This window comes from Acanthaster planci, linkage group LG02 (assembly GCF_054643075.1).
Source record: "Acanthaster planci isolate LZ-2023a linkage group LG02, COTS_SCS, whole genome shotgun sequence".
Classification (NCBI taxonomy): domain Eukaryota; kingdom Metazoa; phylum Echinodermata; class Asteroidea; order Valvatida; family Acanthasteridae; genus Acanthaster; species Acanthaster planci.
The window spans coordinates 27,307,046-27,331,689 of NC_141778.1; the positions used below are offsets into that span (position 1 = coordinate 27,307,046).

At 40.6% G+C, this 24,644-nt stretch overlaps 1 protein-coding gene across 2 annotated transcripts in view; it reads right to left on the minus strand.

The window, feature by feature from the left end:
• Positions 1 to 24,644, minus strand: part of LOC110975937 (gamma-aminobutyric acid type B receptor subunit 2-like) — a 127,817-nt gene that overhangs the window by 9,990 nt on the left and 93,183 nt on the right. For both annotated transcript variants that reach the window (XR_015424283.1, XM_022228819.2), the window contains exons 11-15: positions 22,483 to 22,615; positions 4,013 to 4,120; positions 3,483 to 3,605; positions 3,122 to 3,264; positions 193 to 385 (exon numbers count right to left, since the gene is read on the minus strand). Coding sequence is in view for 1 of the 2 variants with exons in the window: in XM_022228819.2 (XP_022084511.2) it covers positions 193 to 385; positions 3,122 to 3,264; positions 3,483 to 3,605; positions 4,013 to 4,120; positions 22,483 to 22,615 (700 nt within the window). In the remaining variant the exon portion in view is untranslated. The remainder of the gene's footprint in view (positions 1 to 192; positions 386 to 3,121; positions 3,265 to 3,482; positions 3,606 to 4,012; positions 4,121 to 22,482; positions 22,616 to 24,644) is intronic.

Genomic DNA, 24,644 nt, shown 5'->3' on the forward strand with positions numbered 1-24,644 from the left:
AGGTTTTACATTTTCTTTCAGTTCCACACTTTTTAATTCCCTTTTACGACCTGAAAAATCAGAAGGGGAAAACACACATGTATACCCTAGACTAAAATGAGTTGGTAGTATGTTTCCCTTGTCCGACATGTTAAACCCATATGAATAAATAGCCTTTTTGCAACAAGTAATTGCGGCCAAATTCCCTCTCACCTTCGGAAGAAATAGGAGGCACAATGTGAGCGTCGTACAAAAGATGACCAGCCCACCAACTATGGCGTAGGTGTACCCACTGTTGTCAGCAAGAAGGTAAGACAGCGACACCCCCAGCGCGCTGAATATAACCACGTTGTATATGGACAGCCCGATATATTTGCTGTCGTTCAGAGCTGGTATGTTCACATTTCTGGCAGAATAAGTAATAATAAGCGGCCAGTAAAATTATGTAACCAAGTGTAAAGGTTTGATATCGACAGGCATTGGTCGGGTGACCAAAATATGTAGTGTGAAGTAAATATTTGTTTTCCATGGGAACATACATTTTGTGGTTTGAACTTTTTGCATTCTGGATGTGAAAAAAAGGAACAGTAATACACTTAACATATTTCAAGACACTATAAACAAGCCATCGAGGTTTTCAGGAGTTTTTCGCCCTTCCCTGGGTGGGATCCTTGGCTTTTAGTGGAGAAATTTCATTTTTATCACCGTCATGGGCCTTAGGATTATGAATCAATATAGCTATATAAAACCTATGCAATCAACGAATTCTTACATACATGGAATCAATAGGAAGTCTGTATAATGTTTATGGTTCACTTTGAAGTTTATAACCCAGATGGAATGGGTAGTCTATATTCGGGTACGTACGGGTGTGACGTGAATAATGTCTATTCCGCGGATTACGCTTCGATCGGGAATGATTATGCTAGTACTTACTGCTAGACCCGATGTTATGTTTCGACCGGACTTGCTTTAATAATCGATGTTACGTCTCGCGGCTTACGCTTCGACCGGGGACTATTTGCTGCACTGATTTACAATGTATTCTGTTGTCTCACGGCTTACGCTTCGACCGGAGACTGATCATGCTTAAGTGTCTTATACTGTTGTCCCGCGGATTACGCTTCGACCGGGGACTTGCCATGTTTAATTGTCTTATACTGTTGTCTCGTGGCTCAGGCTTCGACCGGGGACTTGTCTCGCGGCTTACGCTTCGACCGGAGACCGGCTATGTTTAAATGTCTTATTCTGTTGTCTCGCGGCTTACGCTTCGACCGGGGACTTGATAAGTGCAGCCAATTACCGTCCGCGGATTACGCTTCGACCAGTACTTGCTTAGTTTAGCTTAATTGCAATGTTGTCTCGCGGTTTACGCTTCGACCGGGATATGCTAAACTATCACTTATATAAAATGCTATTGGTTATCGATCTGGAATTAAAACTGCTCTGGCTGTACGATAACAAAAGAATTAAACTTGCGCTGGTGTAAGATTTCATTCATTTTGTGTCTGACATATGCGGCAATAAATGTCACTTCGCTAACAGGAAGTGTTCGCCCCTGAAGAAAGTACTTCGGTACCGAAAATTCAGCGCTCACATATTCCAGTGCGCTGATTTTCTATTATATTCTTGTATAGACTCCATAAACAACCTTGTTATTCATGGTATATCGCAGACACATAAACACATAGACCACCAGTCTTGTGCGTATAACCGTGACTTTAAAAAGCGTGGGCAAGCAGCGGGGGAAAAAAGGTGAACGGGAGCGCGTTCAGAGTTGTTTACGAGCGCTCTAAAAAGACGCTCTGCTATCTCTTCTTTTCAAGTGTTGTAATGCAACCGTTTTGAATCTGCTTGGGCCAGATTAAATATTAAACTGTGTTAATGCTTCAATATGAAGACCATGTTGATGTTCTTGCTGCAAGACTGGGTGGCCTTTCTAAAACTATTTCAAAACAAGAACAGCAGTAGTCTTCCTTCAAAAGTGTGTCCTGAAACGATAAACTATTTCTTGTCGCGATCACCCCTGTTGCTGCAGCAAATGACCGCGCAAAAATTAACCATTTCCATTTCTGCAAATACTCAAAACCGTGAAAACACCAACCAAAACGAACTGAAGTTATGACACGATATGGATACTAGCACAAATGTAGTGCACGCTATCAGTTTCTAATCCAACATAGTCGAAAAACAAAGGGGTGACGTCACCATCGCTCACCCAATCAAGGAGGAAGATAAATAAATGTAAAGTGACTCGCACTCGTATTTGAATGGCTAAAAACTCACGCCCACGTTTTTTACCTCCACGCCAAACACGCTTAACGGCGTTGCGTACACGCGGCAAGACCGTACCCATGGGAACGAGGTTAAAAAGGTCCATAACTATTTTGTGTTGTGATTATTTCTACTCACAACTGACTCTTGAGCCTTTTTACAAAACAAATCATCAAATGTCAGTATTGTATTGGATAGTTTTCCTGTCGAGAAGATTAACAGGTTAAACGTTGCTACTGTTGCATTTTGCTGTAAAAGTCTCTCAGTAGCTTATAAAACACGAGGCAGGTAGTCAGATCTGGTGGAGAAATGTTGGATAAAGAGATTTTACCGATGTTGGTCATTTCCCTGAGCATTTAACCAGTAATATGTGACTTTGATTAAAACGTATATAGGCTTGAAGATTCAAACATTTAGTAACGCTGCCGTATAAGTGACTCGGGTGTCACCAAGAAGGCATTTTCCAAGATGGAGGGATCGAAGATACATGCACAAAAAGACTATCAAACTGACATCGACAATTGCGAATCATTTTCATGGAAACTTGTGGATTTGTACCCCTTTCCTCTTTACCCTTTTATTTTTATTTTTTCAAAAGTGATGAGCGTCCCTTTCTCCGGCGATGCCCATGGCTAGGGAAGGAATTCCGAAAAAACAAACAAACAAACATAAAACAACCCCCACCCCAACAACCCGACAAACAAACAAAGAAACACGTTCTGTGACTTGCATTAATTTTGATGCCTATGACACAAGATACACAAAAATCGCCTTTCGTTTGCGTTCATGGAATGTCAAAGACAATTTTTTATTAGACAGGAGTCTGTTCTTTGACAGCTTATAGTATTGGTATTAAGTTATTAAATACCTTGTTTGCCAAACGATGAATGTGCCGAAGACAAGGAGGAGTCCTTTGTATATGTACACGGCCCATATGAAGTAGGTGGACAGGTCTCCCGAGCAGTTGTGCTGCTGTATAACAACCTTCATGTTTGGTATGTCTTCGTGGTCCTGTGATCGTAAATCAAAAAATAAAATGGATGATGTACCTGTGGCATTATTGACAGAAGACTGTCGTTTGAGACCTGTGGAAAGAACAACAAATGATATCATCGTAGAATCGCGTGGGCCACAGACGGAAGCAAGTTAGTCCCAGCTTTTGTGGTGAATAATTATGCAGTTATAAAGCCACAAGCCAATAAAAAACAGTCTTTTATCAACTACTGTACCTTTTCGCTGAGGACTTTGATTGTGATTGTGATATTGTCTAAGATCTGCCACAATACCAGAATTGCGATGTCAATCAGCAGGAGTACACCAACCATTGCAAAAAGACGATAATCTTTGATAACCTGCGTAATAGGAGGGAAAAAACAAGTTAGACTACAATAGACGAGTTGGACTACAATTAACTACACGCGTGGTTGTCAGGTGGGACGATTTCTTATTTGCCTGCTTTTGTTTCTAACCTTGTATTTTCCGTGATTTATGCTAGCCGACCACAATTCTTTAGGCCCCCAATTCTTTAGTTGCCGTTGCATTTACTTAATAGGAAATATGTGATGTTCTTAAGTGCTGCCATTCCTCTTTTAGGCTGGTCTTACTAATGAGGTAAATGTCAATTGTCATTATTATGGCATGTTAAAACAATATTAAATGCTGCATAAATGTATTTTATCATACAGTCGGTGTATCTGTACCCCCAACAAAACCCCAACAAAATGCGCATTTATTAGAAAGCGAACAACTTTAAGCCTACCCGCTTTTGTAATTTCTTGTTGGTGAAAATACTGTACACACGCCAGGTCTTTGAAAACATAGCTCCGAACGACAAGGTAAAACTGATGGCAAACAACCATGCCCGAAACTGCAAAGAAGATAGAACAAAATACACAAATTACAACAAGAGAGCACAATAGGTCCCCAACTGGGTTAGGGTCCCTAGTGGAAAGTCGTGTACAAAGCCCTTAAAAACTCTTTGAAATAATTTCACGGGCGCGATTGCAGGTATTTACACAAGCGTATTTTGTTGTACATCCATATGCAAAAACTAATGGGAGCTGTTGATAAATGGTTTGTTAAGAACGGAAGGGGAAATGGGGAACATTAGGAATAAGTTCTGGATTTATAACATAATTATAAGCACAAGCATGTGTTGGACACAGGCTATGTTTACTTCGAACAAGGCGACAATACGTAAACGATAGGGTGAAGATCATAGATCTTTTGTAAGCCCTTCACAAAAGTATTAGTACAAAGACAGTCTGCTGCTGCGAAGCATGACGTCACAATGACGTCATCAGTTAATTTTTAAATAGAATTTGAAATGTCATTAGCTGCATAGGTTTTTATACACGGTTTCAACAGCCAAATATCGGAATGTATAACAATCAGACTATAAACTAAGTACAGGTGGGGTTGCAGGATCAGCTTTACCCTCCTATACCTACCCAACCCCCCTCAGACGGAACTTCCCCCACCCTCCAGACTAAGTCCCAACTCTCCGGGGCTCTTTTCAACCCTCGGGATTCCGCCCAATCCCGGAGAATTGATCGCAAAAGGGGCCAGATTTTCCCAAGATTTCTCTAGAAGTAAAATGGATCCAACTTTTGCCACTAAATTTGAATACGCTAAATTAGTCGCAGCTAACACTGCGTGGTTAACCGTAAACGGTTTCGAAACGAAATGTGATTTAATCGAGCAAGCGAACTTGGACGTACAGAACCAAAGGCATCACATTTGCTTGGTGAGACAAACCAAAAACGGAAATAAAGTTTATAAACCGGATCAAATATTTATTCCCAGTGATTTGATTACTGATTAAAATTTAAAAAATATTAAATTTCGTTAAACGGAAACCCAATATGACAAACCGAAAAACCAACGTCAACTGTTTCTTTTGCAAAGACACAGTTGAATCTAATAACGTGGTAGATCTAATTAACGTTTTAATCCTGACAGTTTGTTCAAATGTATTGACTGTAACGAATATCACGATTGCCACAAATGTCACAACTGCAGGAAATGTACCCAGTGTTCGACGTGCGACGAATGCGGCGAATGTATGAATTGCGTATGTTGTTTTGATTCTTACTACTTCGATGACTCAAGAGTTTTAGACAGCTGTGACGAGTGTTTCGATTGCTATAATTGCGTGGAATGTTCGGCTGTGTCAAGTGTTTTTGCTTCACTAATTGCATTGAAATAGAAGGAATGGATCACGTGATGTTTGTCGATGGGCGACACAAAAGGATCAGGCACAAACGAGAGTACAATTTACCACCTAATGCCGAATGTAAACTGGATTCCAATTTATATGAAATTGGGTTAATAATTGAATATGACGTTGACACAGAAGATTAAACTAGTCTGAGTATATATTCAACGTGAAAATTCATTGGACGCAGCTGATTAATATCCAAGAAAAATGAAAAAACTGAATTCCCAACTAAAATATAGATCAGAATCATGTCAACCCAAATTTACATTATAACCGAAGACCACGAGCGACTCAATGCCAATAACAGCGACCCCAATGTTGTTTACGGCCGTTTTGATTCCAGCAAACTGATTATTTCAAATCCGTGATAAAAGAAGGCACTTATGTATCCCAATGCTATTCTCCCATTTATTATAATCAGGACGACCAAGAAAAACGTCTGCTGATTATGATGACTGATACGAATTGTTACGGCATAAATCCGCTGTATAAATACGGCACGCGGAATAGAACTGCCGATAACATCGTCGGTCGCCAAATCTGTTATCAACTACAGAAGCAGATGATATAAATTTGGCGGTTACGAGTTTATCGAAGCGCAAGCTGCTGTAAAGTCGAAACTACCGTCAATTACCATTAACACTTACAAAGCCAGTCGCGATTAGACTACTAAGGCAAATCGGGAAAAAGTTGCATACGTGTTTAAACCTGGGTACACCGACAAACATTGAATGTATGTTAAAATAGATTCTTACGCTTTGTTATTTGACCACCGAAAGAGACCCATTACGTCGTCAAATATTAAGAAATTTATAAAGAAAAGATGTGATGCGCAATCATTTATTTATCCCAAAAACGTATATCACGGTCGTTGTCTTGCGGTTCGAGTGTTAGGTATACAGTAACAACCGCAATGTTGAAAATTAATAATGACGGCATTTTTTCGAATAAATTGGCATTAGAAGAATTTAGAGAATTTGACTGTAAAGAATCAGTATCAGAATCTGAATCGGAAACAGAATCGGAATCAGAATTTGAATCTGAAACGCCTATGAAATTAAAGGTGGATTAAACCTATTAATTAATTTAAGAATTAACTTAAGAATTATTAAGCCTCGGGTAACTGAAGTTAATTTTACGTCGCTTAAATAAAAAAGCGTTTTAAAAACAATGAACGATTATTTACCATCAGACGAGCGAGATTTATTTCTTTTTGTTTACTAAAAAATCAGCGTGTATAAAACTCGAAGAGAAAGACACATGCCCACACGTCAATAAAAGAATAGAAGACGGACGTGTATATTGCCACGATTGTTTTAAAATACTACAGCCTTATTAGTGTTCATTCGTTTTAGACGTTCTGTATCCACCACTAGACCGTATGACGGGTCCTGTCCAATCATCAAAACGTATGCTGCATACGAAATCGATCCTGCAGTTCCTTTATTAGAAAGGATGCATATTCAGTACTCTTGTTTGAATAGCTTGTTCTGGCGATTCTTTATCTCTTTTAACACACAGAGCATTCGGACACTATGACCCACGACTGTACAGCCCACATGCATGCTTCTGTCCACGTGAGCTCAGGCGGGAATTTTGACCGCCACTTCTAGAAAACGTTTAGAAGTAATCTTCCTATTGTCCACAAAATTTACTTCACTTCATGCTTGTGATACTATTTGTTACACCTAAACTACTGGTACCTCGTGGGATATTGCTATAACCGTTAAATAAGATACACATCCCAACGTGAAGAGTCTTTTGCAGTGAATCTGTTAGTAGCTTATGTGTTCATTGAACTTTGTTACCAATTTTTTTTACATAGTTAACTGTTCCTGCAATGCATCCCGACTTTGGTGATGAGGATATCAACTTAACCTTGTATTTTCGCATTGCCTCTACCAGTTCCAAGATTGTACACTCTTCTTTTTCCAAATGTTGGCGGTTACCAGGAACTCGACCGGCGAGATTTATTTTCGGATTTAAGGAGAGATCCTGCAAAATTCTTCAGAATGTCAGGAGAAACACTCGAATCGCTCCTGCAAATTGACACCGACATTGACCACCTGATTATCAATCAAGGACATGGACGGCGCCATTGGCATTCATCTAAGAATAGTTCTTATGACAATGATTAGGCTAAGGCAGTACCCTACTTACGACGTGTTAGCCTCCCTATTCAACATTTCGCCAACTGCAATTTCAAGGGAGATTTATGTCCTGGCCGACTGTTGAAGAGTGGGCGGCCCTCAGAGACCGCTGGCCAATGTTCCCTAACGCAGTAGGAGCAATAGACGGTACATCACATGAAATTCTGCGACCACAATCGGAGGCCGAGCATGAATTCTACAATGGATACTCTCGCTTTCATTGTGTGAGTACGCAGGTAAAAATTCCACTAGACCTTTCATCATTCTGTGATACCTGATTTTGGTCCTTTAGGCCTGTTGTTAATTAAAGGATGTTTGATTTCGTTCAAATTGTGGGCTAATGGACGAGGAGCAAATGAAACTGGGGATGGTAAGTTGCTGCTATTTCCAGTGGGTTGAGAGACACGAAGATGTGGGGCGCTCTTTGTTTTGTTATATTTTAAGAAAGCCAAGAAGAGACACGGTTTTGTTATATTTTCGTCGATTTTGCTCCATTATACTTAGCTGTACTAAAGCTGACAAATATGCAGATTTGTTGAGGGGTTTAACACTTACATACAATGGTGAGTAAACATCGACATTTTGCAAAACGTGGCCAAACTTCTTACGTGTATTAGTGTCTCATCAAAATTGATTACAAAATTGTCAAATTGGTTGTATTCAAATTCATTCAAAGTAAATCGTGCACAATCTTTTTCCTTTGTAAACTGTTACTTTTGCCTTTATGTCTCTCTAGATTGTAATTGATAGCGAGAGAAACCTCCGATTTGTACACTGTGGATTTTTGGGTCGCCGCAACGACGCCAGCCAGTACGACCTGATGCCAGGAATCGGACCAGGACTGCAACTGCCTCTTCCGAATGACGTCTCTCTGCTTGGTGACAATGGCTACGCAAACAGATACCAAATCATGACGAAACTTAGAGCTGACCAAATTCGACGGGTCATGGATAATGCGGACCAAGCTGCAATGCACATCTTTAACAAAGAACACTCTAAGTGTCGAATTCATGTTGAACATGTGGTTTCATATTTTAAATCGTATAGGGCTATCAAGGGGGTCTATCAACATCCCTGGTGGTTGATGCCAATTGTAGCAGAACTCTGTGCACTACTGGCGCAGAGACACATCACACTGTCAGAACACATCCACTGAGGCTTTACCAAAACTATTGTTCAACAACGTAAAGCCTGTGTTATTGCATTTGTAGTTTAGGTTCACAAAATAAAACAATCTTTCATGAATCTGGATGAAACAAATAAACTATCAAATTTTCTCTTGCAAAACTGTCTGTGGATCTACGAGAGTGTTTGTATTACAGTATGCATGGTAATCTAATTTATATTCAACATTTAGTCGGCAGAAGAGGGGCCGCGTAAGGCAAGCAATGACGATCACCAGTTAGAACTACCAAAATGTTCCTATTAATGCCTACTGTCTACAAATCATAGTTAATATTGTTACCCTTTGAAAGAGATTATGCACTGAAAATCTCAACATATGGATATCTTGCCACTGCCTGTCACCATAATGTAAAGTACCATAGATTGTTCTTAAAGAGCACCTCTAAGGAAAACACGTTTTCTCCGATTTTATCTGTTCTAATAAACAAGAAAGCATCCAAATCGAATGCGCGCCAAACAATGGCCGAGGGCTTATCCACAACGAACACAGGGTGAGAGTTCCCCCGTTTTCTCTGTTTTCTCAGAATTACGCAATCTACATTCAGAATTTTTAAGCTTGTTATAGTTGATCTCTGAAGACAATTGACTCTGCATTCGATTTTGACGCTTCCATATTTATTTGAATAAATAAAAGCAGAGAAAACGTGTTTTCTTTAGAGGTGGTCTTTAAGCTTATAAAGAGCAAAACTCCCACAGGTTTGTTTAAAATCACATTAGAATTGGCGGACTCGGGAGTGTTTAGGTTCGGTCTCGTAAGCCACGCCGTAGATGTCTATTGACATATATATTCGACATGCCCTACCCTTTAGTCTTTCTTATTATTGGTGAGCCACGCCGTACATGTCTATTGACATGAATATTTGACATGCCCCTACCCTTTAGTCTCTCTTGTTATTGGTGAGCCAAGCCGTACATGTCTATTGACATGTATATTCGACGTGCCCTACCTTTAGTCTTTCTTATTATTGGTGAGCCACGCCGTACATGTCTATTGACATGTATATTTGACGTGCCCTACCCTTTAGTCTTTCTTATTATTGGTGAGCCACGCCGTACATGTATATTGACATGTATATTCGACGTGCCCTACCCTTTAGTCTTTCTTATTATTGGTGAGCCACGCCATACATGTCTATTGACATGTATATTTGACGTGCCCTACCCTTTAGTCTTTCTTATTATTGGTGAGCCACGCCGTACATGTATATTGACATGTATATTAGACGTGCCCTCCCCTTTAGTCTTTCTTATTATTAGTGAGCCACGCCCTACACGTCTATTGACATGTTTATGTGTATGTAATGCTTCGTATTAAGAACCCTTGAGCAGATGGAGCCACTTGCCATTATGACGCAACAAGGAGCACGTGTGTCAGCAGAGGAGAGACGGTTGATTTTGGTGGCATATAGCGCTCACGGAAATAACTGGCGCCTTGTGGTCAATCATATTTTGGAAAGTGTCAATCATGATGACCCTCTTTACATGAGCAAACATCCAGCACAATAAAGAAGAAGAGTACTGGATGTCATTTTGAGAGACATTGCAAGGTATATTGTGAGTCAATATAGAAACACCCCCCCCCCCCATAATGGCAATTGTCCGGCACAAGACTTTAAAAAGAAAGCTTTTGCAATGCTTTGCTTGAGTTTCCAAAATTGCCTGCACTCCAAAATAACCTGAACGCCAGGCCTGATTGTCCTTTGCCAAGCTCACCTTTTGTACGAGTGCGTCGTATAATTCATAGGCCTAATGTATTCTGCGGGAATGCACTACCGATGAGTTATTACAACATATCGTAATGGCTGAGAAGAAACGCCAGACACAAAATTATATACAGCACCATATACGTTATAATAGTTTAAAACTCATCCATTTCAGCTCAAAGAGACCTCCCTCCGGTGCACCGACCTCGTATTTAACTGATCATTGGCCCAACACCGTCTATGATAGACGGCCGTCTGTAATTATGCCCCCAACACCAAAGACCCTTGTAATGGCATTTAAATTGATTTGAGGGTGTCCCTGGGTGTCTGCCAATGCCTACCAATAAAAAAAACCAGAAAAAAAAATCACAATACGGTCACAGTACCTTTTATGCAGTCGGAGGGGGGAGGCACCACGTCAATAAAAATGTGACACCCCCACAGTATAAAACAACCCAGGTAGCTGTCTAGACAGCTCAGAGACACATAAGAGAGACCGACAATTGATACACGACAGGCTCTGGCAGGCCCAGGCAGCCTTTGTGTAAATAATCCCATAGGGGCCACGTGGCAGAGAGATTAGTACGCATTCCTTTAAGACTTAGCAAGAGGCTGGCTCTGGTGAAACCATACCAGCCAAGTGGACATATGCAGCAAGGTATGAAACGGAGAGAACCCCCCCTGCTTTGTGTTGGTCATTGTCTCACGGGAATCTGGGGAATTCCTTTCAGACATATTGGGGGTGTGTGTTAAGTAACAATAGTCTGGAATGTGTATAGGGATTGAACATGTTGGGGGGTACCCTTCGGTCTCATTTCTTGCTGGGTATATCTTCGCATTTGGCCGTAAAAAAATACTTGAGAAATTACGAAAATGGCCGTCTATAGCTGACGGAGGGCGCTCTACGCAGGAGTTTTAATCATTAATTTCACTGCAATATTTACTCTTTTTTTGCAGACTACAAGACAAAGACTCCAAAATATGAGATACGCCGCGCAGGGAAATCCTGCCGAAAGAAGACATAGAGTCATTCTCCTCCAGCCCCACTCAACAACCCGGCACCTCCAGCCCCACTCAACAACCCGGTACCTCCAGCCCTATCTAACAACCCGGTACCTCCAGCCCCACCTGACAACCCGGTACCTCCAGCCCCACTCAACAACCCGGCACCTCCAGCCCTATCTAACAACCCAGTACCTCCAGCCCCACCTGACAACCCGGTACCTCCAGCCCCACCTGACAACCCGGTACCTCCAGCCCCACCTGACAACCCGGTACCTCCAGCCCCACTCAACAACCCGGCACCTCCAGCCCTATCTAACAACCCAGTACCTCCAGCCCCACCTGACAACCCGGTACCTCCAGCCCCACTCAACAACCCGGCACCTCCAGCCCCACTCAACAACCCAGCACCTCAAGCCCTATCCAACAGCCTGGTACCTCCAGCCCCACCTGACAACCCGGCACCTCCAGCCCAACACAACCTGCCACAACCCAACCTACGTAATAACCCAGATGAGCCACGACCCCTTCCAGTTGGGCATAACATACCCCTGCCAAGAGAACCCAGGAGGCTACCGCTGCATGAAGTTGAACGCAGAAGCCACGAGGTCTACAACTACATGACTAACATACTGCCCCTGGTGACCCGTGAAATGAGACAAAGCATGCAATTGTTGAACAATTACATTCAAAGAAAGTACGACAAGCCACCTCTTGCACAAGACGAATAGGATGAACCCTAGTTTTAAGATTGCCCCTTGAAAGCCTAACATGTCAATCAAAGTTGGAAAATAAAACTGAAAGAAGGAAATCTTAATGCACAGTCGGTTTTTTTTCTGTATCTAGTCGTTTGTAAGAGCAAGCTGAGCATTCGACTTTCGCGTGTCAGTTACAGCTTTTCCATTCAGAAATCAAACTTGGGCCATCGACTGATAATGCATCAAGCGTTATCAGTCCTTTGATAAGCAATGAAATTCGTCAGGTTTTTGCCTCACCAGGGCAAGTTCTAGTGAAGCTTTTGTGCATTCAGTGCATTCTACAGTAAATTCTAAATAAAAACTTATACATATAACAACATTTGCCAAAAGGTTTAATTTGGGAATTGCAACATTACAGTCAAACCTGCTTGTTGGGCTAATCACGTCCCAAATAGAGGTGATACATTTTATAGGAACTTGTAGCTCACTGTCGGCCTTACGTAAACACCCCAATAAATTATGCCTAGCCGGACGTCAACAGTTTCTTGAGGGTACAGTCCACTAATTCAAGCCCCATTGAAAACAGTTTAAAATCAGCACTGTTCAGGCTGTTAAATTTTGGTGTTTTTTGGTGTTACTTGTAGCACCTTCTAGTGCATTGTAACACTTGTAGGTGTGCAAAGTAACATAGGGTGGTCATCTGATAACACCCAAAAGTGTTGATTTTAACACCCGAGTTTTTACAGTGTAGGCGGTAAATACAACCAGCGTTTTGTTTACAAAAAGCTCAAAACTAAAACTAGTAAAATATTTAAAGAATTAGACGTCAAATTAACTAGGAAACAAGAGGGTCTCATAGAAAACAAATTAAACCAAGTTTTATCAGGTAAGATCTCCAGAGGCAAACCGCTCAGGGCTTTAATTGCCGTCTGTTATCAAGACGTACCGAAAGAAACTGTAGACAAAGTAAAAGACCTGTTTCAAGTTTCGGAAAAAACCCTTTTGCGATGCCAACAATAAATTTAGAACTAGTTAGATTTAAAAAAACAGTTTATTTTATGTGAGGAAACCTACCGGAAAAAAAGTCTATCCTGTACGTAGCTCAACCGAGGTCATCCTATTGACAAAAGTGTGTGTGATTGTAGTGACTCGTGTGTGATTCCATTGAGGAAGTGAATGCACTGTGTTGCACTATAAAAGTAACAACGGTGAATGCAGTTGAAGTAAGTATCTGCTATCGGTCTACAATAACCAGTTAATGTACTTACATGCAGCAAGAGAAACAAGAGTGCTCGGCGATCGGACAAGCATCAAGTAATCATGGAAGAAAGGAGTTAAAATCTATATCTCCATCATGTTGCCAGTTACCGAAAGAAGGTGAGATTAAAATATACTGCATCTATTTATATTTGAGGGAAACTTGGATCAACGTCATAGTAAAACTGTGTAGGTGTGTTTTCAAGGACAGCTGTTAAAATAATTGTGCAGTTGGAAAAACAACCTTCCAGCGTATCTGAAAAGTGTTGGCATATGCTTTAGACGTGTTCAGAGAAAAATTACTTGAGAGTTTTTTGTATTCCGGTGTGAAAGTCTGTAGGCCTCTTGCCGTGGGAACCTACTACGATAAAAAACTAAATTTAGGAAAGATCGCTAGAGGATGCTCTCTTTTAAAGACGTTTATAATAAAATGGAAAGGCATTTTTTTTTATTTGACCGAAAATCCACAGACGTTTAAATTGACACATGAGATTAATAACAGAAAAGGCGACAAAGCCGTTCGAGTAAAAAATCTACATTTTAAAGCTGGACATTTCTACGTGACAAACGCTACTGAAATCAAGTGGGATACAAACTTGGACAGTAGACCCGCTGGGGTCAGTGGTGAAAGGCCGCCTGGAATACCTTCAGAAGAAGGAAGGGATGTAGCCCCAAATTCAGAATTAGTAAAATGAGACTGTTACAAGCAAACAAAGAAGGGACTTTAGCAGAAGAAATTAGAATCATCGCTGAAAAAATTTGAACAGCTCAATTTTCCAAATTATTCCATGTCCAAAACTTCTGGTACGGTTGATATGCTTTGAACTGGAGTCGGCCCTTTTACCTGTGTCGGTTAAGGTTTCCTTTTTAAAACAACGCTAGTGCGATTCCCCCAACTACTAAACCACCTATGATCAAATTTCTGTTATTTTCAAAAGAAAACTTACTTTCGGATTTAGTCTCTGACTCCGCTCTGATTCGCCAACTTTTAATTTGGCAAATTGTTGTTTCATTTTCTTGTTATGTGCCGCTAATCGTTTACCTTGTTCGACGCGTTTTGGATTTTTAATCTTTGTCATCGTTGGAATCTGAGTCTTCACTGGGCTGTTGGCAGGAGTCACTGCTGGCGGTAGCTTCTCTTCTGTTGTCATCGTATTTTATAATAGACTGATTCTTATTAACAGCCAAGTGTTTTGTCGTAATCATGGTGGCGACAAGTGGCGACAAGTAACGCACCATACTTGTAACAAATTTCGCTGAGTAAGTGTCCCATAGTTTGACTGATTATTGGGTCGTTGTTCAAGTCTTTGGTTAAGTGTTCTTCCGATTTAAGATCGAGGTTAAACCCAAGGAATTTGGCCAGGGTAGCTAGCTATCCCCCAAAGTCGGGCAAATAAGCTCAAAATCGAATTTCCCAACATGTTCACTATTTTTTTGCCGAATCTGACCTCGTACAGGTTGAATAATTTTTCTTGTGGAGTTAAAGAACAGAGCCGATCTTTTACATTTGGTTTAGGTTCGACGGATTATGTGTAATCGCTTTTTGCGTTAGAACTGAGGACGCTTTCAATGTCGTCCATTTTATATATGGCGTTTAAAATTGTTGACCGCGTGTTTGGCACATAGGTATTCGCAGGTATAGAATTTCAAGTTAATTGTGATAACAAGGTCGATAACTACTTGGATATACTGTAACATAGGTGATACTTATTTAGAACAAAATTAAAAAATGGTACAATTGAGCGGCATTAGCTCAACTGTAGCATCTAAAGCTTACAAATCTGTTGACTCGTCATCATATCGCACTTCTTCATCAAATTGCATCTTAGGCATGATAAAACACAGTTCCATTTCACGTGGCCGATCGAAGAATACAACCGTTCGATGGTCGCCTGGTCATCCTTGCGCTCAATAAATTGAAATTTAACTCGGCAATCATTACAGTAGCAGAATTCATTCTCATCCATCAATTTTTGTAGAAATTCTTAGTCGATAAATTTATCGGCATTGTAAAAATTATTGTCTTTATTGTTATATTTACATTTTGTAACCACCGGCGAACAGTGACGTTAATCGCGTCGCTACAGATTTTACATTCGTATTTCACTCGGTCATGTAGGAAAATGCCGACACCGTTACAATCTTTACAACGGTATTTTCTTTGACCATGCTGACATTTACAGCGCATTTTGGACATTTTAGCTGACTCGTTACATTTGATAGTATTAGCACATACTTCACTGTTTTCTTTAATTTTAAAAAATTCCAAATTTTTTAATTTATGGCACTTAGTACCAAATTTTGTCTCCACATGAATTTTTTTGGGTAAAACGTAAATAGATTTATCATTTTTCAATGAAGCAAATACGACACCGGGGGCTCTGTATTTAAAATCAATTTTGATGCGATTCTCTTTCGCCGTCAGGAACAACATCATTTTCATCAAGTGCTTGCTCAAAACTGTTTCGATCCCTATAGTGGAATAATGCGATCCAAGCCGCGTTCTCTGTCATGTCTTTTAATACCGAGTTGTATTTCTGAGTTAATAGCCAACATGAATGCAAGCAATGTCTGCCACTAAAAGCCATTTTACTCAAGGCGCAAGTGTTATTGCCTTTGGATCTCTTGTGATACTTGATAAACTTATCAGACGCGCAATCATCCACGATGAACAACGTATTTACACCGTCAAACGGTTTTTGATATAAGTCGATCGCCTCGTTTAATTCTAACTTTTCTCGGTCTAAATCACACAGGTATACATTCTCATCGGTATAAATCCATAGCCTTTCCAAATAAGTCTTATTCTTAACGTCGGGCATATGATCACGATCGCTTCAAATGCAATCGATATTGAAGCGCAGTGAGGTGATTTATACACTTTTTAAATAAACTAAATTTTTGGAGTTGCAGTTTTCCACAGTTAATTGCGCGTCCATTATCGAGAGCACGTACATCATCAACGGACCTGCAGTTTCAGCTTTTATTTCAAGCTGTATTGATATACCACCACCTCCACCCAACGGCCGACCCCATCCGTGTGCCGAGTTATCGTCTGAACTTCTGAAATCGCGCCAGAGGCCATACTTGTCTTTCAAATAAGTGCCCATGTCAACACCTGTAAGATTCAGATCATTATTGACCGCTCGGCCGGATTCTGTTTCCGAATTTCCGACGAACTTACTAATATCGGTGAAGTGTTGATAATCGAACAGCCCTTGCTAATACGATTGAATCTTTGAATAATATTAAAATCCCTTTCAAGCTTTTAATTGCTTGATCGATGCTGATATGCCACAACGTGTCTGATTTATTAAGTAGCTGCTTCTTCCACGAGTGAGTGCAGTCAAATAGATAATACATGTTTCCCTTGCGCTCTTGCCACAAACTCTGGGAAAGGTCGCGATTGGTGACAACTTTGTATTCCAACGTTAAATCCGACATGCTCTACTCTGCGGCCGCGTCTGTCGTGATTATTAAATGTCTCAAAGGTTCTTTAAAACTCGAGGGGTAAAAGTTACGTCCAACAGAATTGCATATCTATTCTTATACGCGTCGGCGATCGCTTTATCTTTACCGTCGTTCAGAACTTTGTTTTTATCTGCTGCACCCAGTCGCAACTTTACCACCTTTTTGCGTTCCAAGTAAGCCATTTTTTACTCTGTGATATTGGCAGCCAGTTGTCTTTGAAATTGTGGAATACGTCTGCGTCTCGATAACCTACGATTTTATTGCCCTGTAGACTGACGTTGATTCTGAAACTAGGTTCCTTGCGAGGTTGTTGTAAACGGTTCGATTGTCAACCGATGCTCCGTCTAGCTCGATTTTAATTAAACGCCAATTTTGCGGTACCAGGCACGACGACGTCTTCCATACCCAATGCGGAAAGTCTGACGTTAGACATATGACCTGCAGCAATTGTGCTCGGGTTGTGGACCAGGTCTCGTGGACCTTTTAGCCTGCGGCTTGGGTTCAACTTTTAGTGTATTGACTCGCCATGTTTTATAATAAACGACTTTATATTTTAACCTTCTTTTACTTCTAAATCACAAACATAAAATCGTGATCAGTGATACACCCGCCGCAAAGAATAGGTCTTCATATTTGCCCAATAAATCATGCTTGTGAAATGTTTCGTGCCTCATTTCTGCTAACACATTTTGGATCTGAGTTGTGATCCACGTCGGCCTGCACGTCACCTAGCATAGAGTCGATGTTTGTTTGATCGGCGCTGGTGTCAGCTAATATATTTTTAACTTCTTGATCCATGTTTTAAAATACATATTTTAAAAATGGCAAGTGCTTTAATGATGGTAGGAGGAGCTATAGTAAACGTGTTGGCATTCACAGGCTTCAATTCCCCATTTGACAGTTTAGCTAAAAATAACGTCGACGAGGAACGTAACCGACATGACCTAGCTCTGGAAAAACTGGCACAAGCGAAACAAGACTGGGAAACGCAGCGCGTGCACATGTTAGATTTCTTAAACGACAGCAGACATTTGTCAACGTAGACGAGGCGTTGTGCGCTTACTCTAAGTTAACTGGTAAAAGCGTGACGCCCTTGCCGCCGTGGCCCAAGTTGTCAGATTTCTACGTACTTTCTGGACACCAAAAAGTTCGCGAGTTTGCGTGGATTTCAGGATGGACAGCGTTAGTCGTTTTTTTGGCTTATCGGTATAGTTAAGGTTAATTTTAACTTTATTTTAACTGTAAATTTTAACTTTATTTTTCAACTTGACAACTATGGATAAAGTTAAGGAGAAAGAACATTCAAAGTTGTTTTACAGTCGACAGGGTTACTGGAGTTAAGTCGGATATTAGAAACTGGCTAAAGAAACAAACAATTTGGATACGTACCAAGGCCGACCAAATCGGTCGAACGCAGCCACGCGCACCATATACACGTTCTATACGTACCCTGGGATCGAGTAAACCGTAAAACCTTTAATTAAACGGATTCACAGGCGATAGCCTTTGACTTGGCCTAAACTCGCCGTGGTTGACTCTGGATCGGAATTTAAAACGCGTCTCGAGGGGGTAGGCTATTTTCTTCAAATCGATCGAAAGAGTCTATGTATTCGTACGGGTAAACGCCTTTCTCTAAAAGCAAGCCCCTGTTTTTTGGAAACTTTTCACGGAGCAGGTTGAAATAGCTAGGGAACACTTTTTAACCAATCGATGGAGTGAAGCTGCCATAGAATGAAACGAGTCTAAAAATCTAAGTTGGTCAAATGAGAAGGATATGTAATTTTGGTGTTTTGGGCGATGACGTTGATTTTACTACCATTGAACACGCGAGAAACCTGCATAATCAGATGCGCGTCGTATTTCTCCAAGTTGTGTAGCACTACTGGAATGGGCGTTTGCTTTGGCACGACTCGTAGTTTGAGATTACATGGGCGTGTGCTGGGCCCCTGTACTTACCCGTAACGTGGCAGTGATCGTGGTCTTTGCGAAATTTATTGATGGGCTTCTCGCAGGTCATGCAGTTGTACTCTGTGAAGCCATAGTCATTTTTGAAACTGAAAGCTACTTTTTGGCTCACCTGGGGTAGCACATTGACACTGCGATTCTCTCGTTGGATAAATAGATTTTTCACAGATCGAGCAGAAGTTGCGTTTATCGTAGAAGTTTTGGAGCTCAGGCGTCCAGTCAAAGGGCGTCGGGTCGGCAAATGTTTTGTTAATTGTTTTTGTTTCTTGCGATAACGATTTTACAAAATGAATGGCTGCATCTTGGCCTTTGTATGTTTTGCGACTGGTACATACACCGTCACATCGAACGACCGCGTAAGAGTAGCCGCAGGGCCTGTGAAGTTGCGTTTTAATTGTGTTTAATGATTCTGGTGGAAGACGCTCTAAAACAGACTCGAAATTCGCGTAAATAACAAACGGAGCGTCTTGTTTATTTTTATAATTTTCAAACTTGAGAATGTGTTGACGTTTTACAGGTACTTCAACTTTACAAGGCGCCGTACCCATTCCTTGGCAATCTTCTTGGTGTTTGTCGAGTCTTCTTCTGTTTGAAAGTGGGATAAGTAATTAAAACACCACTACAATTTACCATCGTGATTGCAAACGTCACCCATCAACTGAGATAAACTTTTAATCTAGCAATAGTGACTCGTTTCACTCGGTTAAAATAAAGTAAGTTGATCGGCTCGCCTATGTGTTTAGTTTTGTGAAGTATATAGACACCGTCCTTCACCGTGTGACCAAATATGTTATAATTGCTCAGTTGTTTTGAGATTTGATGCGTGGAATTTGTGAAATCGGTGTGGGAAAGTCCACGTTTGTGAAATTTAAACCGTCCTCTGTTCTGTACGTTAAGGTGCGTTTGTTGTTTATTTTATAATCTGGGTTAGTTTCCAGCTTTGTTTGACGTTGTCAGAATATAATTTTAAAGCAGCTCTAAACGCCCAGCGAATGCACTCCGAGTCATTTCTGTGTTGAACGTTGATGATCTCTTTCTTGTTTATCAGTTCTTTAGGCAATGAAATGTAAGTCGCTCCTACTTGGTTATACCTCACAACGTTGAAGTCAAAAGCGACAACTTCGCAAATACCCTAACAAGATCCTCGTTGTTCGTGAGCTTCGACGTCTTCCAAATGTTTTGCTATTTGTTCCTTCAAGAGGTTTTTGACCTCACGTTCAGAAATCACCGTGTTGTTTGTACTAGTAAACGTGAAAACACCTATTTTGGTTTCAACTCCGGGCTTTTCCATTTTGAAATCGAAAAAATGAACCAAGACAACGGCAAAGAAAGTAGGTGTCAGTTCCCAGTTTTTGTAGTTACCTTTAAATCTTCTTATTCTCGGATGTTACCTCTGCGATAGCTTCTGGTTTAGTGTAAGCTTTAATTGCGGTGATTGAGGTCTTTTCGTAGTACGTTGCCCTTTGCGCCAGTGGCTGTAAAGGGTTTGTAGTTGTCTTGGGCTATTTTTAAAAGCTGATGATACGACTGTCTCGCGAGATTTTTACATTCTTGTTTGCTCGCTTGAATCGCTCGTACTAGCTCCAATTTTGAACGACATTTTTACGAGGTGGCGGTAAGTTTATATTATGTTTTTTGACAAAGTGGTATAAAAATGATTTTTTAGAGTCGATTAGAGCCCGATAAGACAGGGCGACAGTGTAATTTTTTGCGCATTCATGGTCTTATTTATCACGAAGTGTCAAAAACTCTGTACAGTGCAATGGAGAAAAGTTATGATCTCCAGTTTTTACAATCGTACGCAGTATAAAAAACCTTTGTTGATTAATTACTATTTTATCAAACAACCAATTTACAAATTTGTGTGGATTAGCCATTTTCAAGCCTAACTTGTAAAAAATTTCCTAGTTCGTAAACAAAAGTGGTCAAAATGTGGGATGAAATATGCCGTATTTTAAAACGCTGCTTTCTTGGAGGTCTCTTTTGCATGACAGGGAGATTTTGTCACTTTGTGTGAGCATCAGCGATATAATGCAGGGTTTGCTCATTATTTAGCCTCAGTGTAGGGGAGCTGCTTGTCGGGGAGAGCGGGGAGGAGCCCCATGACGACGGGCCAGGTCATGTATTTCATGAATACACAAGGTAGCAGACCTTGGATTGTTGTTTCTGACCTCAAACTGTGAACGTTAATGTGCACACTAAATCTGGTCTGAAAGTCCTGGGAAATTGGCTGCTGTTTATCCAGGGCAAACTGTGATAACTGTCCAAACGATGCTCACTCACAGACGCAACATGAATTGCCGAAGCGTCAGCTCCCGTAGAGCTTTATACACTTCGATTTACTGACACCCATGGAGCCCAAAAATGATTTCAGACGGTGGGGAGGAGCCATCTTTTCGGGGCCGCTGTGCTGCCATTCCCCGGAGGAATGCAGTATGAATACAAGTATCATGAAGCTTAGCAAGTAGGCCTATATTTTATTATTCACTGTAGGGGTAACTTGAAAAAGCCTTCTTTCACTTTGGTCTTTGGAATGTATGTCTCAGCACGACTCTTGAAAGAAAGCTTTTTTCGGGGGTATTTGAGTGGCTTAATGTGCCGTTGTTTATGCTTAAATAAAATCAAGCTCGAGACAAACGTACTCTTGAAGTCCTCGTCACCAAGCAGAGTTCAGTATTAAAATCATTTAGTTCCAATTTCGGAGGAATCAAGAACAAACTGCAAAACTTTCTGGGTCAGAATGATCTAGAATATCAATCCACATTTACTCAGAAATTTAACGTGTAAAAATAACATTACTTTTCCAAATCAAATTATATTTGCACTGAACAAATCCACTTTAGATTCTGGGTCTATTTGACTTTCGGGGATTTTAGAGGTGACTTTGTAATTTACGACATCTTTGTAATTTACAGACGACTAAATGTGTATCTTTCGTGATACATCCTAAGTGAAACACTGCCAGTGTCTAGATTGTAGTAGTCTACAACGATAAATCCAACACGTAGCTCACTGAAAACGTATGTGAGGTCTGATCACCGACTGGCTTGTAATTAATCAGAAAAACTAGCAAAAAATGAAGAAACCAAGAACCATCAGCAGAAAAAAGTGTCGGGTAATTTCGGATATTATATCCGGTACAACTCTGCAAATTCTCCCAATGTGCCACTAAAGGTTTGAAGGCCCCGAAGTCACCAATAATGAATTACCAGAGACAAAGGTAGCAATTTACATAAGTATATTGCACTTTTTCAAGATCCCTCCAATCAGCGGCCAGATATAGGGTGTAACTGCCAGGAAGACAAACTTAATGAGTTAGAGGAATAATGAGCTCGAAGATGCCCGGTGTATGTGTAATGCATTAATAGCGGCATGGGTGACTCATTGAGCATGGTGCCCATTGATACGCCACTATCTACAACGCTTACCCCCACGATGCTGTATTAATCACATAAACCTTGATGTATTTGGTTGGTAAGAATAAATGGAAAACTGAATGTTTCCACGTGAAAGCTTCGGTACCTTCAATATCCAAACTATTTGATTGATATTTCACAGGAATCGTCGTTAATACTTACCCGGCACATAATCCGCAGCTGCCAGTCAGTAAGTAGTCTGGCGTCTACTCCCAACAAGATCGCAGTCATGTAGGTCATGATGCACCCAACAATGATGAGATCATTGAGGTTGGGACTAGACATCTTGATCAGCCTGCAAAAAAGGTAGTAATCAACGCAGACGCTTTCTTGAGAAGTTGTGTATTTCATTTGAAAAGTCACATTATTGGATAGCACAAAGGGAGAAATAAAAAGCAACGGAAATTGGGTATTCTGTTTCAAGGGCATGAAAGTGTCGAAGAGCTCAAACTCAATAGTCCGCGGGTTACGATGGGCCCACATGCACGCCCTTACAACTTGACTTCATTGGTATATTGTTTTCTTCCAGGCCCTACTGCATAAAAAAAAATTACGTTAGCATGAATTTAAGTGGTACAAAATATCCACTTGATTGAGATTCATATCCTGACATTATCGCAGGAAATGGGCGTGAAATTAGTGGTAGGGGAAATGAAACTGGTCAAATTACACATTTAACTTCTGCCTATCAGGACAAATTAGGTGTCATTTGATAGCTGCTTAGGTCCCATGTGCAATGAAGCAATGACAGATATATCCCTTGGTTATGCAAATCAAAAGGTCAGGCATACTCAAGTGAAGTTGAAGTTTGTGACTCTCAAAACTCCACACACTTCTGTGACTATATCCCAGTGAAATGAAAGACATTCAATAAAGTTTAAACATGATTTAAGGTTAACACCAATAATGTTTTTGAAAATCAACATATTCCAGAGATATGTGCAGTTACCAAGATAAGCCCCTTCTTTTCAAAAACAATAACACGGTATTACCTCGAAATGCATATTGTCAGTGCTCTCCTAAGAAATCCCCAAAGTAGCTTTAGCCAACTAATAAATACCTTAGACAGTGTCACCGTTCATATTGGTGCAGAATCTGTCATGTGGTCGTCTTAAACGGTTAATAAAGACTGGGTAGCGACAAAAATGGCCCCTGAACAAAGATAACACAACGCTCTTCTTCATGTGTTTTGAAATTCTGGAAAATTTCAGGTAAGAGAATAACTTTGGATAAAACTATTTTTAAATCAATCGCAATTGGACAACCATTACAATGGCAATAAATAAGGAAACATTTGAGCTCCGAAAGAAGGTGCATCGAATTTGAGCCGTACAAGAAAATGGTGGCCCCCAGTAAATTTGCTCGCTTTTGTGAATTTCTGTCTCAAACCTTGTAAGTATTTTGCCCATTTCGACATGGACCATGATTGCTATTAAGATTTAGAGGATAAACTGATATTTCTTTTTCTTATATATCAGGTTTAGTTAGTAAATGTAATTAACAAAATTCTTTAAACAATTGCGACAGCCCGAAAAGTTGGGCATTTTTGGGTAACGTACCTCTTGAAAACACGTTGGGGCACTGAAATCGGGAAGTCAACTGTAGTTTGCTTTTCAACTGATCACCAGATGGTGATTGTGCAGATCTCCCATAAAAAATTCCTCTACCAGAACAAGTTAGTAGAGGTCCTTCGACAGAGGTGCTTTCAATCTGCAAAGTGAAATTCACCCTCTAGGGACTTCACAGTAAGTTGGTAATCCTGTTTTCTTTTTCAGGCTGTCCGCTGACTGATGGTGAATCATGTTTTGTCGCAGAATAAAACGAAGCTTAGAGGCCACCGAACAAAGAAATGAAACAGGCGTCTGTGTTCTGCACTAAAAAGAATCAAGTTGTGAAATTTCACATTTATCTGTGAAGTGAATGACCCTGAAGCTCGAATGAAATACCTTCAGAAAGTCAGGGATGACCGTACATCACAACCTGCTGCCTCCGCTAATCGCATGGACGCTATGTTTGATCAAATTCCTGACCGTTTGTCCCCTTTATATGGTTACCATCGTGACTGCTATCACCGTGTCACTGGTAATCTCATTCGCTTGATTCCTTCTCAGGATACTAACCCACAGAATTCTCCGCAGTTGAGACAGGGTAGGCGTGATTTAGCTTGGAAGGACAACATCAATTTCGATCCAGATTGTATTTTCTGCAACTGTGCGGCGAGGAAGAAGGTGAAGAAAGGAGAAACCGAAACATTAAATAGAAGGACTGTCGAACTTTGATAAAGGTAGTGCTGTAAATGTCCTTAGAGTAGCTGAGGAAAAACA